At 36.7% G+C, this 17,765-nt stretch overlaps 1 protein-coding gene across 4 annotated transcripts in view; it reads left to right on the top strand.

Annotated features, from left to right (window-relative positions):
- Window positions 1-17,765, top strand: part of Washc3 (WASH complex subunit 3) — a 92,037-nt gene that overhangs the window by 36,540 nt on the left and 37,732 nt on the right. For 3 of the 4 annotated variants that reach the window (XM_074084247.1, XM_020185938.2, XM_020185937.2), the window contains one exon: window positions 4,617-5,134. The exons of the other annotated variant lie outside the window; for it this stretch is intronic. In XM_074084247.1, the coding sequence (XP_073940348.1) occupies window positions 4,617-4,701 (85 nt within the window). In that variant the 3' untranslated portion in view covers window positions 4,702-5,134. Of the gene's footprint in view, window positions 1-4,616; window positions 5,135-17,765 lie in introns of those variants that run through there. 4 annotated transcript variants of the gene reach the window in all.

Raw genomic sequence — 17,765 nt, 5'->3', positions numbered from 1 at the left:
AAGCTAAGTTTTAGTTTAGTAGTTTAAAGTAGCAGTCTTTTTAAACATGTCTTAATTCTTCTCTCCATTAATAACAAATTAGAATGAAAGGCTCACATATGGTCATAATTAAGAATCCACATTTCCTCCTGAAAACAGGAATAACCGGGCTGGAAATGACATTGTTGCTGTGAGTTTTATTATTGCTATTAACATTGAAATAAACATTTACAACTTGTAAAATGCTTCCCTGTATAGTATCTCATTTGATTCTTGTGGCTTCTTGAAGTTCTTCTCTTTTTTTATACCCTCGGAGAACTAATATATAATTTTTCTCCTAAGATTATAATTCAGAGTAGCATCATCATCATCATTATCATCATCATTATTACTTATAGTACTAGGTTTTAAACTTGGCCTTGTATAAGTACTACATCACTTGGGCCACATCCCCAGCCCTTTTTACTTTAGTTATTTTTCAGATACGGTTTCACTTTTGCCTGAGCCAGCCTTGGACCATAGTAATTGTTCTTTGAGATAGAGTCTCTTAACTTTTTGCTCAGGATGCACTTGAAGCACAGTCATATCTCTGCCTCCCAGGCAGCTGAGATTGTAGACATGCTCCATGCCTGGCCTCATTAAATATATTTTTAAATGAATGAAGGCAGACTACAAGCACTGGTGAGAATATGAAGAAACTGAAACCCTTATTTACTGTTGACAGAAATATAAAACATTCAGGTGCTATGTAAAATAGTATGATGGCTCCTCAAAAACTTAAAAATAGAATTACTATATCATCTAGCCATTTCACTTCTGGGCACATACCCAAAAAGATCAAAAACAAGATTTCAAAGAGATATTTGTACACCCATGATAGTAGCATTATTCATGATTGCCAAACAGTGGAAGAAAAGCACAACAGATGAGTGTATGAACAGACTGGCCTATACATACAATGCAGCGTTAGCTAGCCCTAAAAAAGAAAAACTCTGGCACATGTTACAACATGGAAGAACCTTTAGAACATAATGCTAAACAAAATAACCCAGTCACAAAAAGAATAAATTTTGTATGATTTCACTTTTCTGAGGTATCTATAGTACTCAAATTCATAAAGACAGAAAGAATAGTGGCTGCCAGAAGCTGGGAGGAGGAGGGAATATTGTTAATGGATTCACTTTTGCAAGATGAGAGTTATGGAGATGAATAATGATCATGTCTATACTATGTCTACTTAAAACTACTAAATTGTATGCTTAAAAAGTGATAAAGATGGTACATTTTATGTCATATGTATTTTACCACAGGAAAATGAGGATGGACATGATAGTTCAAACCTGTGATCCTAACATTTGTGAGGCTGAGGCAGGAGAATGTTGAGTTCAAACCCAGCCTGGATTACACAGAAAGACTCTGTCTCAAAAATAAAAATGAGGGCAGACAATATCAGTGTTAGTGAAGATGTGGAGAAATCAGAACCCTATGTATTGCTAGTATGACTATAAAATGGTGCACCCATGCCAGGGATCAGTGGCTCATGCCTGTAATCCTAGATACTCAGGAGGCAGAGATCAAGAGGATCACAGTTTGAAGCCAGCCCAGGAAAATAGTTTGTGAGACCCTATCTTGAAAAAAACCTATCACCAAAAAAAAAAAAAGGGCGGGTGGAATGGCTTAAGGTATAGGCCCTGAGTTAAAAAAAAAAAGGTGCACCCTATGTGGAAAATGGTTGGGCGTTGGGCAGCTCCTCAAAAGATTAGAGAGTTACCAGAGAAGAAATTCTATTCTGACGATATATCCAAGGGAACTGAAAATATATGTTCACATAAAACTTGCACACAAATGTGCACAGTAGCATTATTTGTAATAACAAAGTAAAAGCAACTCAAATGTCCTTCAACTGATAATGGATAATCAAAATGTGGTGTAGCTGTACAATGGAATACTATCACTATAAAAAACAATCAAATACTGGTAAGTGCTGCAACATGAGTGAACTGTGAAGATACTACCTTGTGAATATTCTGGAAGCCTCTAACTGTGCACTTGAAAATGGTGAGTGAGTTTGGTGGCATAGCTTAAGTGGTAGACTACCTTCCCAGCAAATGTAAGGCCCTGAGTTCAAGCTGTAGCACTGCCAAAAAAAACAAAGCTAGTGAGTCAATTTAAAAAATAAGTAAGGAACTTAAGAATCCCAATCCTGGAGGGGAGGAAGTAGTCCAAACAATGTATACACATGTGAGTAAATGTAAAAATGATAAAATAAAAAATTCCAAACCTAGCTGTACTATTTCAGAGAAAACTTAAATATCTTATAATTTTTCCATCCTTCACCTGCTGCTCCTATTAAACACTATAGTCTCATCTATTCTCATACCTTAATGTACCTTACACTCTAGCTAAGAAGTGAGTTCAGTTCCCAGGTGCAGGACATCACAGTATTCCCATTTTATTGTTTACCCTAAAGGTCCTCATCCTCATTTACCCCCGACCTTTCAGTTTCTGGCAAATCCTACCCTCATCTCAGAATTCTTCACAATTGTCTCCATCTCTTTGGAGTCTACTCTAACCAACCCTAGCCAAGTCAGTTACTTCTTATTTTTACACATAAATAGTTCTACCACACTCTGTAACAATGACTTGTTTGCATTTCTGTCCCCCTTCTAAAATATCATCTGCTTCAGGGCAAGACATGTCATTCGTCTTACCCCTTCAGGAGCACAGTTGCTAGCAAACAGTAGTGCTGCTGATGAGAATAATGTATTAACAGGTAATATTTGCTTAATACTTATAGGTATTACTCAATAAATGTTACATTTATTGATTTAATCATCATGGCAATCTAATCAGTTATTTGGGCAGAGTAGTTAAATAGCTTCCCAAAGTTGCTTGACAAGTAGCAAAGTGGGATTTGAATACAGTCAGTCTGACCCAAGTGTGTGTTTTTAACTACAGTGTCACATATCAGTAAAAGATTACACACACACACACATACAAAGTTGTTTTGGTTTATTCTTGCAGTACTGGAGATTGAACTCTGGGCTTTGCACTCACTAGGCAAGCACTCTACCACTTGAGCCACATCCCCAGTCCTTTTGCTTTTAATTTGTTCTTCAGGTAGGGTCTCACCCTTGTGTAGTTCACAGGCCTCAGTCCTGTTCCCTCACCTCCTCAGGAGCTGTAATTATAGACGTGTGCCAACACGTCCAGTCACATTTAACTTCACTCCCTGTAGACAAAGGTGTCTTTACCCTTAAGTGGCATTTACTTTAGGGAGGTACATACATTGCTTTGTTTGTTTGAGTTGTCATAGATACTAATATAATTTTGATGTGGTATTGGAACAATTCCCTCTAGTAATTTTTTCCTTTATAAAAAAGTGGAGATGTAAGAATTCAACTATAATGTAGCAAAGAGAAATTAATGAGAAAAATGTGGTCAGTATTCATGTCTGCTACTTCTAGAGTTGTTGCTTCTATGAAGAGCGATGAAGATGATGGTCACATGTTAGTATTTTAGGCAGCACCAGTCAAAACTTGGAAATACTATACCCATTTTTAAATGTTTTACTATATTGAGCATAATCTAAAATTATTCAGCAGAATAAATACATATATATTTAATAGCTAGGGAACAATGCCAATATTTCTTTCTGTTTAGTGATATGCCAAATATTTTAAAATATATAAGCCATAATATTTAATAACTAGAAGTAATGAGTAGACTACACACATTTTCTTCTTTTAGTGATAATAATTTTTATTTGAGTCTCCTAAATTTTTAATAAGAATCGAGGCACAAGTAAATCTGATAGTTTTTAAGTACTATCAAGTATACTTTCCTTGATTAATTTGCTCTCTTGGTAAGAGTGAATAGAGGCTGAGTGATGGAGCTACTATACTGATTAAATGATTTACTGGGATAAACACTATTGAGGCCTATCTAAGTGACTATTACAATAATAGCATTAAAATTTCATTTTGGTTTATTATAGCATACCCATGCAAAGTTGGAGTTTAACCATTCTCATTATTGTACCTAGGAATCTGTGAGGCAGTTTTGTTTTTATTAACTCATACTTTTTATATTCATTCTCTAGTGATAAAACTTGTAAGTGAAAACATTCCACAAGCATCAAGAGCCTTCTTCAACCAGTCACTCCTCCCCCACAAAATTTCCATATTGCCTGTGTTTCTTGGTAGCTACTCTCACATTCTCTTCTGTCTCTAAATTTCTCCCTGCAGCTTGAGTTTTCTTTCCATTTCTAACTCTCCTCTCTTTGTACCTCATGTACTCTCAAGGCTGCAGGAATTCAGCACTGGTCATACCAGCCTCTACAGATCACATCTCTGCATATAGTTGGGTCTCCATGGTAATGGGAAGCAGAAGAAGGACATACTGGGTAGGGGCTGGCAAAGAAAATAGTGCCATGGCCTCTGCAGGAATAGCAGTAATTTCCATGGTATGCAGAATTCAGGGAGAATCCCGCGTTGGGTATGCAGTGCAGGAGTCTGCATTTAGGGATTCAGACTTGGCCATCTTATTAGTGGCAGTATTCTAAGATGAAGCTCATTTAGTTTGTAAGTGATTTTCTTCAACTGAGAAAACCTTTGCCTTTTTTCCGTCTCTTTCAGGAGGCCAGATGCTCCTGTGCCTGATGGTGAAAGTGAAAAAACTGTAGAAGAAAGTTCAGATAGTGAATCTTCTTTCAGTGACTAAGCTGAGTTTTGGTTAGAATTAATGTGCATGTGGGAGAAGGATACATTTCCATTCTGTAAAAGAGCTTTCCTCTCTTAAGTCATAAAAACATCTCATGGCCACACATTTACCACCCACCTTCTCTGTTGAAAAGCATTTACAACCTGCCAGTATGTCTTGTTACCAAATAAAGGGCTCTGAACTGAAAAGTAGAATAGCCTAAATTGCAGTTAGTGGTTCAAATACAAAGACGGTATATTCCAGAGAAGCAATGAGCATTTTAAAATGAAGTAAAGGGCTAGAGGTGCAGCTCAAGGTAAAGCACCAACAGAGCAAACATGAAACCCTGAGTTCCCCTGTTTGGCTGTCCGTATCTCAACCAGCAAAAACACTTGTTCCTTCCTATTATTGCTTATACTCTCTCTTCAACAAAATTAGAGATAAGGGCAAAATAGTTTCTGCTGAGTATTGAGGGGGTGGGGGGAGAGGGAGGGGGTGGAGTGGGTGGTAAGGGAGGGGGTAGGGGCAGGGGGGAGAAATGACCCAAGCCTTGTATGCACATATGAATAATAAAACAATAAAAAAAAAATGAAACCCTGAGTTCAAACCCCAGTAGTACCCCCCAAATGAAGTTTATGTGAGTTTAGTGATCAGAAATAGACTCAATGCAAAAATAAGTGAATTTGGCTACATGAGTTATTCACTTGTGACTATTTTATCATGAGAAGTGTTATGTACATTGGTATAAAAATTATTGAAGACATTTCTGGTAGAATACTATATTGAAATTTTCTGTGGCAACTTATAACTATTATGGATATGGAATTTATTGATAGTATTTATTGGCATATATAACTTTTTGCCACTTGGTCAGTGGTTCATATATTATCAAAGTCATGTTTTATTATGTTTATTGTCAAATAGAAATATTGAAGGTAGTTACAATGTGGTTTAGAGTGAGCAAGCATTATTGTCATCATTTGCCTAAACAAAAACCTAATCTGCACAGTTAGAATGTTGTTCTCAACTCACCTTGCAAATAATTCTTCAAAGATACTTACATGCAATCTAGAAAACCACTAAAATATTTAGGTGAAAAGATGGATAAGTGCATTTCATTAATATGCTCTTCTTAATTTTGGTCACCAAATAGAGCCTGAGAAAAGGACTTGAGTATATGTAGGTCATTTGTGAGGTGATCCCAGGAAGCAGAATTGAGAGAGCAAGAGGGAAAAAACCCACATGAAGGTGTATTTTCAAGGTTGTGTGAGTATCACAAGATGTCATGAGAAGCTTACAAACTTGTCCACTTAGTAGATAGAACTGAGATCATTCATTAAACAGTTTCCATTCCTCACTAGTTGAGCGTTGCATCCAGGACATTACCCCACACTTCTGGGCTGTGCTTTTCTGTGGGAAAGCAAGCTCCTTAGATAAAGAAGGAGTTAGAGCAGCAGGCAGACCAAGAGGGAACACTCATGCTTGCAGTGGGGTTTCACTAACAAAAAGGACAAATCTGAGCTCACTTAGAAGTATCTAGTGTAGCTATGGCTGATAACAGAAGCAGAAAAGTGGATGTGATTCAGGGCAAAAGAGGTGTTTGCAGCTGGGTACCCTTGAACTGTTCAGACCTGCTTGAGTTCTGTGTGAAGCCTACTCTGTCATCAAGACTGCAGGATGATAGCCACCAATCATCTTTTCTGAGTGAATACACAGAAAGATGAGTGAGACAAGCTGTCATTCTTGTTCTTGCAACTGAACCCAAAGCTCAAACTGATATTTATCAACTCTCTCCACCACTCATTGTAGGATCTATTTTGCTTGGTTACTTTGCCTTTTTTAGGCTATGATTATCACAATGGTCTGTTTGCTGTTCACACAACATTGTATGAATTGGAATACAGCATATACTACATCCTGGAGAAGAGCCCCTCATCCCTGCAGATGCCTAATCTGATATTGTAATAGGACATTTCATTATTCTATGATTTCTTTTGCATAATGCTGCATATGGGTTAGGGGAACCAGTACATGCACCTATTGTTCTTCATTTATTGCCAAATTGGCCTTTATCTAAGGCAGGGTCCTACATATGTGAGAAATAAGAGCCCATTGTTGACTGCCATAAACATTTCTTGATTGTTTATTATACAGAATTATTATAGCAATACATAACTGTAGGAAATGATACAGTTGACCATAGGGAATTCCCATGAGGTCATAGTAGGTTTTATTTTATTTTTCTAATTTAGCTGTAATGGGGCTTGAACTGCCTCACACTTGCTAGGCGGGTGTTCTGCCACTTGAGCTACTCTGCCAGCCCAGGAGTAGGTCTTAGAAGAAACATTAGTGCAAGAGAGATAGATAAATGATAGGCCACTTATCCATATAATTACATCTGCCTTCTGGGCTTGCTCAAGCTTGATCCCAAATGTATCATTTCTATCCAATGACAGATTGCTACTGTGACTGTCTGACCTTCTAATTTGTGTATCTGATAACATCCTGATTATTATGGGAAGCTATAGCTAATCACTTGATCTCATATATAGCCAGATTCTCAATTTCTACTGGACACCCAGGCATGCCAGATTGCTTTTCAAATAAGAAGGTGTGACCTTTGCTCTGGAACCAAAGAGCCTGTGATAGTTTCGTTGAGGCTTGCCAGAGATGCTATGCAGTGTTCATACCTACCATAGATATCTCCAGTAACAATGACTAGCCTGAATCATATATCTGCATCTTGTATCAGAGACTGATCCTGAAGTATAACCTTTCTTCTTCTGGGCCCCACTTGAAACTTGCACCCCTTCACGTCATCCCATAAGTGGGTAATAGCAGTATTACTAAGTAGATGATGCTTTCAAAAAAAAAAAAGTCCCTTATTATCTGCCCCTTTCTTACTGGTAGAAGGTACAAGTTTAATTGCTTATCCTTTAACTTGGAAAGGATTTCCTAGCATCCTACAGACCATTGCATCCCTAAATTCTATAAGGAATCCAAATCTCCCATCCTCTGGTTTGTGTGTGGCTTATAGGATGCCAGGTGTCCTCTCTACTTCCTGTTCACCAGATCTGATGTCATCAATACAGATTGCCGAACAAAGGTTTTATTGACTATCAGGTGAACAATATTCCTGCAGATTTCACAGAAAGGAATGAAGAAGACGGCTAATAATCCTGCAACAATCAGATGAAAAGGTATCCTTTTCATATAAATACAAACATTTTTAATGTTCTCAGTGCTTGAAAAAGTTTGCCAGATCAATAGCCACAAACAGGCTGTGTTGATATATTCCGGGAAAAATACCATATCTGGCATGGCAGCTATGATGTGGCACTATCATCAGGTTTAGTTTATGATAGTTCCTTATCTTCCATCATGGTCCTTGTGGTTTTAGCATGGGCCACACAGGTGAATGTACAGGGAACTACCTTTTTCTCATTTAAGTCTTTGAAAGTAGTCTGATTTACTATCATGGTTAGGATAGGGAGGTGTAATTTTAGGATTTCTACTAGATACTCCCTACCATAATGGATTTTATTCCACAGATAAAGGAGCCAAAATGAAGCTAAAAGAGTATTTATCCCATGAGTGTCTCCTCTGAACCAGTCAAAATCACTGTGAAATGAACTAGAGCCAGCACTCTGTTTATTACATGGCCTCCATAAGTCCCCACTCAAATTGCGAAACAATGGTGACATGTTAGATCACTTGATATCAAGTCAACTCAGCCCCATATACAACAAACTCTGAAAGGATTATTTTGTATGTCCGTAGAACAGTTTATTTGCTATGTGCTTTAAAGTCCTTTGGAAGGAAGATTGGTGGGTGTTTATTGGACATAATTGTCCTGGCATAGATGGCATTCACTTCAGCCTTGAAGCCACTTTGCTGCTGCTAATGAAATGCCACTACCTTCTGCCGTTACAGAATCCTCATTAGTACATCCTTATTATCTTTGTAAAGAGAGTGTGCTTTGAACCCTTTCTGGAAAAATAGTAGGTTGGTTCCTTTGACATATTAAATAAATCCATCCTACTGTATCTACCTCTCTGAGACTCTTACCTCTTAGGCCGCAATGATTGCCAAGGCAATTCCATCATCTCTGGAATTTGTTTATTGTAAGCCATCATCACTACCAGTTCCAAAAGTCTTCCCAACAGCCTATTAACACCAAGTCATGTGTTCTTGCCATGATATTAAATCTTTTCTTCTACTCCTCCTCCTCCTCCTCTGTCCTTCTTCTCCTCCTCCTCCTTCCTCTTCCTCCTCCTTTTTGAGTCACAAGAGAGTACTCCCATGTCAATAAATATCCAGCCTTATATGCTATCTCTCTGATCCAGCAAACTCAATATCTATTCTCACACATGTTATCCAGCTTTGTTTCAGTACTTACTATCCAGTTCCTGAAATACTTTAACTATTTATTCCCAGCTCAAGGACTATATTTTCCCTCTCAGCTGAAACTTGACATTAGTTAATAATCTTAAAGTATAGGAGGAGGCAGAGTTATATCTTAGAAGCAAAGAGTCTCTTACAAGGCATCCATCTCAGGTGAATACTGCATGGTCTTCAGGAAAGCCAAAGCTGCCCTCTTTTATTGTGGATAAAGGAGTTGCTTTGCCTAGCATTGAGGCAGGTTTCAGAAGTCTACTCCTTTGCTGTCAAGGCCCTGATTTCAGCAAAAGAGACTTATTTTGCACCTTTTATCTCCTTGCCAACCCACCATTCTTAAATTTACACTCCGGATCTGATTTTAAGCACATTTTCCCTGTAGCTGAGAAGATAAACACCTGCCAAGGAGACCTTCTGACTTTGCAGCGTGCTCAAAGTTGATAGCTGATCTGTGCCTGACACATTATTTTTTGAAGATATTCAGGCAGTTAGCAAATTCTGGTGAATGCCATAATCCTTTGCTCCCATACCATTCTAGTGACAGAGCTACCACATAATCCATTGCTTCCCATCCCCATCCACCAAAGGTGAGATTCATGGGAGTTACAATACACACCAAAGGTAATCACATCCTGTTTGTCCTAACAATAATGGGAATTGATCTAGTTCCAGAAATCCCATCCTAAGTCTCTCCCCATACCCAAAGCCGACCCTGAGACAAACAACTGGTGAAAGTAGTTCATTTATGAAGTAACCCCAGGAAGTAGGAATGAGGGAAAAAAATCCAGTTCAAGGATATATTACTGGGATTGCCATTGTGGACACTTGGGGGCTTCATTTCAGGACCAGCACCTACTTAGAGAAGACAGTGCTTCCCAGAATTGTCCACTTAAAGACCTGGAGGCTGGAGCATTTGTCCCATAGCCTGGACCCATTGGTCCAGGGGTCATTACTCCTTTATACTGATTGGATCTCCTTGCACAGAGATCTAGGGAGTTCCCATGACCTTAGAAAGGACACTGAGAAAATGAAAAAATAGGGCACACTTGAGGTGTGTTGCTTTAACAAAAAATGAGTCCAGAATTGAGTAGAAATCTCCATTTCCTCTGTGGCTAAAATCCAAGGTGGTCCTGGGGATATATTTCAGGGTACCACTATAAACATCAGCTACAGAAAGTCCTTCCAAAACCCCAAATTGACCCATGCTTACCTTTATTTAAAATGTGCAAATTTCCTTTTGGCTATAAAGACAAAGTTGGATGGAAAAACCCCACTCAGGAGCTCCAGAACTTTTTCATTAAAACGTTAAGGTTTTTAAAATCTTCCAAGAATAAGCAAAGGATAAACAATGACAAAATCTATATCTTTATAGTATGCTGCAAAAATAATACAATTTTTAAATATTTCATTTTACGTATGTCCCACAGTTTTCTGAGAAATTTTTATATCTGAACTAGAGCATGGCTTCTGTTAAAGAGGGAATTGTGTCCATGTGCTCCTGAACAGTGTTTAGAGAACACAATGTGCAGTGTTTCTGATCAGGTTCTTCACAAAAACAAGCTTAATTTCTATGATTCATGAAAAAAGTGGATTCTCACTACTTAGTCCTGTGTTTTAATAGCTGTTGTGACCATGCCAAGGTGTCCAAAGCATTCACTTTTACCATTCTTGTTAATAAAATTAATAAATGAAAGGATTGACACTCTAACAGGAATCACTGTGACTTGGATTGTGGATAAATATCTCAAGATATTTATCTTCTTGTAGAACATGTGACTCTACTTCCTCTCTTCCCCCAAAAATATTGCTTTAAATGAGCAGCTTACAAATAAATTTGAAAAAAACCTTCATTTTACAACATCTACATTATTTAATAGACATCTGTGTATTCAAGTCAACATACTAAAACACTTTGAACTAAACACTTTGTTTCACAGTTAACATTGCAAACTTTGAACTATGTCCTAAAAAATAAGTTCAAAGAATTGGAACAATGATGTTAAGTCTAGAAGAAATCTCAGTAAGCATCTTGTCTAACTGACTCATTTATACAAATGAGTCAGTTGAGGCCCACAGGAGTTGATTGACTCCCACAAAAAGGTAACAAAGATTTATCTATATAAACAAAGCTATCATTCATAATTGAAGGAGAAATAAAAAACATCCATGATAAAAACTAAAGCTGTTTCTAAACCAGCACTGCAGAAGATATTCAAAGGAAAGGCATTCCATACAGAGAAAAGAGCAAGATAAATGTTACCATGAAAATATGGGGAAAAAATAAATCCCACCAATGAGTATATAAGCAAATGAACAGAAAATAATCAAATACTACAAAACAACAAAATAGCAGGAATTACCTCATATCTTTCAACATTACTACTGAATGCTAGTGGTCTCAACTCTCCAATCAAAAGACACAGAATTGGAGGTTGTATCAAAAAGCAAGACCCAGCCATTTGTTGTATACAAGAAATACATCCCACTTATAAAAAAATAAACACTGGCTTAGGGTAAAAAAGTGGAAAACAATCTTCCAAGCAAATGGACCCCAAAAGCAGGCAAGAGTATCAATATTCATATCCAATAAAATAGACATCAAGCCAAAATTAGAAGGGACAAAGTCACTTCATTTTAATAGAGGTAACAATCAAGAGGAAATAACAATTAACATGTATATGCCAAATGTTGGTGCATCCAGCTTCATTAAACAAAAGCTATTGTACTTAAAAGCACAGATAGGCTCCCACAAAATAATAATGGGAGACTTCAATACCCCACTGTCACCAATAGATAGGTTATCAGGACAAAAAAAAAATCAAAAAAGAAAACTCAGAAATAAAGTGCACTATAAACCAAATGAACTAAACAGACATCTACAAAGTATTTCATTCAGCACAATACACACACTTTTCAGCAGTTCATGGAACTTTCTCCAAAATAGATGATCTCTTAGAATGCAAAACAAGTCTCAACAAATAAGAAAATTGAAATAACTCTCTGTATGCAAGCAGACCATAAAGGAATAAAACTAGAACTTAATAGCAAAAGAAACCACAGAAAATATTCAAACACATGAAGATGGAACAGCACAATGTTGAATAACTAGTGGATCCTTGATGAAATAAGGGAGGAAATCCAAAAGTTTCTAAAATCAATGAAAATAAAAATGCAGTGTACCACAATCTTTGGGATACAGCAAAAGCAGTGCTATATCTACGAGTGCCTACATTAAAAAAAAAAAAAAAAACCAAGATCTCAAATAAATAGCCTAATGATGCACCTCAAGTTCTTAGAAAAACAAGTCAAACCCCAAATTAGCAGATGGAAAGAAAGAAAAAAGTTTAGGGCAGAAATTAATGCAATAGAGACCCCAAAAAAATATACAAAGAATCATTGAAACAAAAAGTTAGTTATTTGAATAGATAAATAAGAATGATAAATTCTTAACCAATCTGGCTAAAAAGAGGAGGGGAATACCCTAATTAATAAAGTTAGAGATGAAAAAAAAAAGGATATTACAACAAATATCAATAAAATCTAAATGATCATGAATGAATACTTTAAAGAGCTATAGCCAACCTGGAAAATCCAGAAGAAATGGATAAATTTCTAGATGCATGTGACCTACCAAAATTGAACCAAGAGGATATAAACCATTTAAATAGAACTATAACAAGCAATGAGATTGAAGCAACAATAGTCTCCCAGCAAAGAAAAGGTGAGGACTTGATGGATTCACTGTTGAATTCTGCCAGACCTTTAAAGAAAAATCAATGCCAATACTCCTTAAACTGTTTTCAGAAATAGAAAGTGAAGGATCACTACAAAACTCATTCTTTGAATCCGGTATTACACTCATTCTAAATGGGATAAAGATACAACAGAAAGGGGAATTATATACCTATGTCTTTAATGAACATAGACTCAAAAAATTCTCAATAAAATACTTGCAAACTGAATTCAACAGCACACCAAAAAGATGATACACCATGATCAAGTTGGTTTCATTCCAGGGATGCAAGGATTGTTTAACATAAATCGATAGCTGTAATGCAGCACATAAAAAGAACCAAGGACAAAAATTACATGATGCAGAAAAAAACCTTTGACAAAATTCAGCATTCTTTTATGATAAAAGCTCTGAAGAAACTAGGATAAAAAGAATGTACCTGAACATAATAAAGGCTATATATGACAAACCTATAGCCAACATCATAATAAGTAGGGAAGAACTAAAACCATTTTCTCTAAAGTCAGGAATGAGACAAGGGTGTCTACTTTCCCCACTCTCATTCAATATGGTACTGGAATTACTAGCCAGAGAAATAAGAGAAAGAAAAATTATTCAGATAGGGAGGGGCAAAGAAAAATTATCCCTATTTGCAGATGGCACCATTCTCTACTTAAAAGACCCCAGAGATTCCACCAAAAAACTCCTAGATCTGATGAACACCTTTTTTGTGTGGTACTGGGGTTTGAACTCAGGGTCTACACCTTGAACTACTCCACCAGCCCTCTTTTGTGATTGTTTTTTTCAAGATAGGGTCTCATGAACTATTTGCCTGGGCTGGCTTCAAACTGCAATCCTCCTGATCTCTACCACCTGAGTAGCTAGGATTATAGGTGTGAGCCACTGGTGTCTGGCAGATGAACACTTTTGGCAATGTAGCAGGATATAAAATAAACATACAAAAACATAGGTTTTCTATATACCAACCATGAACATGTTGAAAAAGAAATCAGAAAAATAATCCCATTCATAATAGCCTCAAAAATAATAAACTATCTAGGTATATAAACCTAACCAAGAAGATGGAAGATTTCTATAATGAAAACTCTAAAACCTTGAAGAAAGAAATTGAAGACCCTAGAAGATGGAAAGATGTTCATGGATTGGCAGAATTAATATTGTGAAAATGGCTGTACTACTGAAAGCAATCTACAGATTCAATGCAATGCCTATCAACATTCCAATGGCATTCTTTTCATAAATAGAAAAAAAAAATCCTAAAATAAATATGGGAGAATAAAAGACCCAAAATGTAAAAAAGAAATCCTGAGCAAAAGGAACAATACTGGAGGTATCACAATACTGAACTTATACTACAGAGCCCTAGTAATAAAAACATCATAGTACTGGCACAAAAACATAGGAAGATCAATGGAACAGAATAGAAGACCAGGAAATAAACCCACACAACTAAAGCCATCTGATCTTTGGCAAAGTAGCAAAGACATACACTGGAGAAAAAGCCTATTCAACAAATGATGCTGGGAAAGCCAGATATCCACATACAAAAGACTGAAACTTTGTATTTTCAAATAATGTATCTGATAAAGGATTTATCTCAAAGATACAAACCTTCAAAAAATAATAAGAAAAAGACCCAACTTAAAAAATAGGTAAAATATTTAAACAGATACTTCACCAAAGAAAATATACATATGACAAATAAGTACATGAAAAATGCTCAGCATTAGTCATGAAGAAAATGTTCGTTGAAACTACACTAAGATACTATTGTACATATAATAGAATGGCTAAAATCTTTCGGCACTGGAGTTTGAACTCGGAGCCTCATACTTGCTAGGCATGCACTTCTATCGCTTTAGCCTCTCCGTCAGCCCTTGTTTTTTGAACTAAGTTCTCACAAACTGTTTGCCTAGGCTGGCTTTGAACCTCCACCCTCCTGTTCTCTGCCTCCTGAGTAGCTAGGATTTCAGGCTTGAGCCATGTTGCCTAGCAGAATGGTAAAATCTAAAAGACTGAAAATACAAAGCATTGACAAGGATATGGAGGGTTTGATACCTTTTATCTTTCTATATATCTTTCTATCTAAATATATTTTCAATCAAAGAATATACTATCTACATATGAGTCCATGAAGAAGAAAAACAAAATCATAGGATGCAGCAATATGCTAAAAAATATAACTCAAGAAAAATTTTCTAAAATAAAAAAGACTGATCGAGGTGTGGCAATATATGCCTGTAATACCAGTACTCACAAGGCTGAAGCAGAAGGATTGCAAGTTCAAGGCCAGCCTGGGCTACATAGTGAGACCTTAAAAAAAAAAAAGATTACATATTGAAAAGGCACACTATGTATCTGTAAAAACAGACCCCACAATAGTTAATACCAAGACGTATTAAATATTAGGAGAAAAGGAAAAAAATATCCTTTAGGCATCCAAGCAAAAATGACCTAGTGACTTTTAAAGGAAATAACACTACATTATCATCAAGCTTTTTGATACGTTTATGCTGAAAAACAATGCAAAAACATGAAAATGATTTCATGAAAAACATGAAATCGGAGAACATCATCTTAAGTGAAGTTAGCCAGACTCTGAAGGCCAAAAGCCATATGTTCTCTCTCATATGTGGAATATAGACTTAATACAAATGCAGCAATATTATGAAACACTGGTTTTAAAAAAGGATACATCAAGAAAGAAAATGTGAGCTAAATATTTTACATCCCAACTCAACATCAAGTATGAACATACAAACTGAACAAGACAATCTAGTTAAAAATGAGCAAAGTACGTGATCATACACTTCTCCAAAGATATACAAAAGGCCAAGAAAAGATTCTGACAATCATTAATCACTATAGAAATGCAAGTCCAAACTACACTTCACACCCATTATGATGACATCTATGTTTTATAAAAAGAAAATAACAACTGTTGGTGAGGATGTGGAGAAATTAGAACCTTATGCATTCCTGATGGGAATGTAAAATAGGCCAGCCATTGTAGAAAACAGTAGCACACTTGCTCAAAAAATTAACATAAATTACCCTATGATTCAGCAATCCTGCTTCTGGGTATTTACCAAGAAGAATAAAAACTGGGCTCAAACAGATATTTGTGCCTATCTCTGGCAGCATTATTCACAAGAGCCAAAGGTAGAAACAACCTAAATGTCCACCCATCAAAACATACATGCTACAACACATGTGATGCATGATAAAAATGAAATAAGCTGGGCACAAAAGGATTACATAATTCTACTTGTATAAATTACCTAAGTAATCAAATTCATGCAGACAGAAACAATGTTGGTTGCCAGGACTGGGGAAACCTGGGAATAGGGATTTCATGTTTATTAATTTTTTTTTGTTTGCTTTACAGTTCTGAGAATTCAATCTGGGCCTTGTTCATACAAAGAAACTGCTCTACCACTGAGATACATTCCCAGCAGTGGTTAGTGCTTAATGGGTACAGGGTTGTAGTTGGGTAATATGTAAAAGTTCTAGAGATGTAGTAATGGTTGCGCAATAATATAAATGTATTTTATGCCTTGAACTTTATACTTAAAAAGTGAATAAAATGTTAACTCTTGTGTTACATAAATTTTTCCATAATTAAAAAAGCTTACATGTTGTAAGAGCATGCAAGAATCTAAGAACCTAATTAAAATACATTTTCCCTGGTCTCTAAACTGAAGAGAACACCCACAGAGTAGGAGAAAATATTTGCCAGCTACACATCAGACAAAGGACTGATAACCAGAATATATAGGGAACTTAAAAAACTAAATTCTCCCAAAACTAATGAACCAATAAAGAAATGGGCAAGTGAACTACTCAGAACTTTCTCAAAAGAAGAAATTCAAATGGCCAAAAAACACATGAAAAAATGCTCACCATCTCTAGCAATAAAGGAAATGCAAATTAAAACCACACTAAGATTCCACCTCCCCCCCCCCCCCCCCGTTAGAATAGCCATCATTAGCAACACCACCAACAACAGGTGTCAGCGAGGATGCAGGGAAAAAGGAACCCTCTTACTCTGTTGGTGGGAATGTAAATTAGTACAACCACTCTGGAAGAAAATTTGGAGGCTACTTAAAAATCTAAACATTGATCTACCATTTGATCCAGCAACACCACTCTTGGGGATATACCCAAAAGAATGTGACACAGGTTACTCCAGAGGCACCTGCACACCCATATTTATTGCAGCACTATTCACAATAGCCAAGTTATGGGAACAGCCAAGATGCCCCACTACTGACAAACGGATCAAGAAAATGTGGTATCTATACACAATGGAATTTTATGCAGCCATGAAGAAGAATGAAATGTTGTCATTTGCTGGTAAATGATGGAACTGGAGAACGTCATTCTGAGTGAGGTTAGCCTGGCCCAAAAGACCAAAAATCATATGTTCTCCCTCATATGTGGACATTAGATCAAGGGCAAACACAACAAGGGGATTGGACTTTGATCACAAGATAAAAACAAGAGCACACAAGGGAGATATGAGGATAGGTAAGACACCTAAAAAAATAGATAGCATTTGTTGCCCTCAACGCAGAGAAACTAAAACAGATACCTTAAAAGCAACTGAGGCCAATAGGAAAAGGGGACCAGGAACTAGAGAAAAGGTTAGATCAAAAAGAATTAACCTAGAAGGTAACACCCACGCACAGGAAATTAATGTGAGTCAACTCCCTGTATAGCTATCCTTATCTCAACTAGCAAAATCCCATGTTCCTTCCTATTATTGCTTATACTCTCTCTACAACAAAATTAGAGATAAGGGCAAAATAATTTCTGTCTGGTATCGTGGGGATGGGAGGAAGAGGGAAGGGGTGGGGTGGGTGGTAAGGGAGGGGGTTGGGGGAGGGGGGAGAAATGACCCAAGCATTGTATGCACATGTGAATAATAAAA

Source organism: Castor canadensis, chromosome 8 (assembly GCF_047511655.1).
Source record: "Castor canadensis chromosome 8, mCasCan1.hap1v2, whole genome shotgun sequence".
Lineage (NCBI taxonomy): Eukaryota > Metazoa > Chordata > Mammalia > Rodentia > Castoridae > Castor > Castor canadensis.
This window is presented reverse-complemented; position numbering and strand designations above follow the sequence as displayed.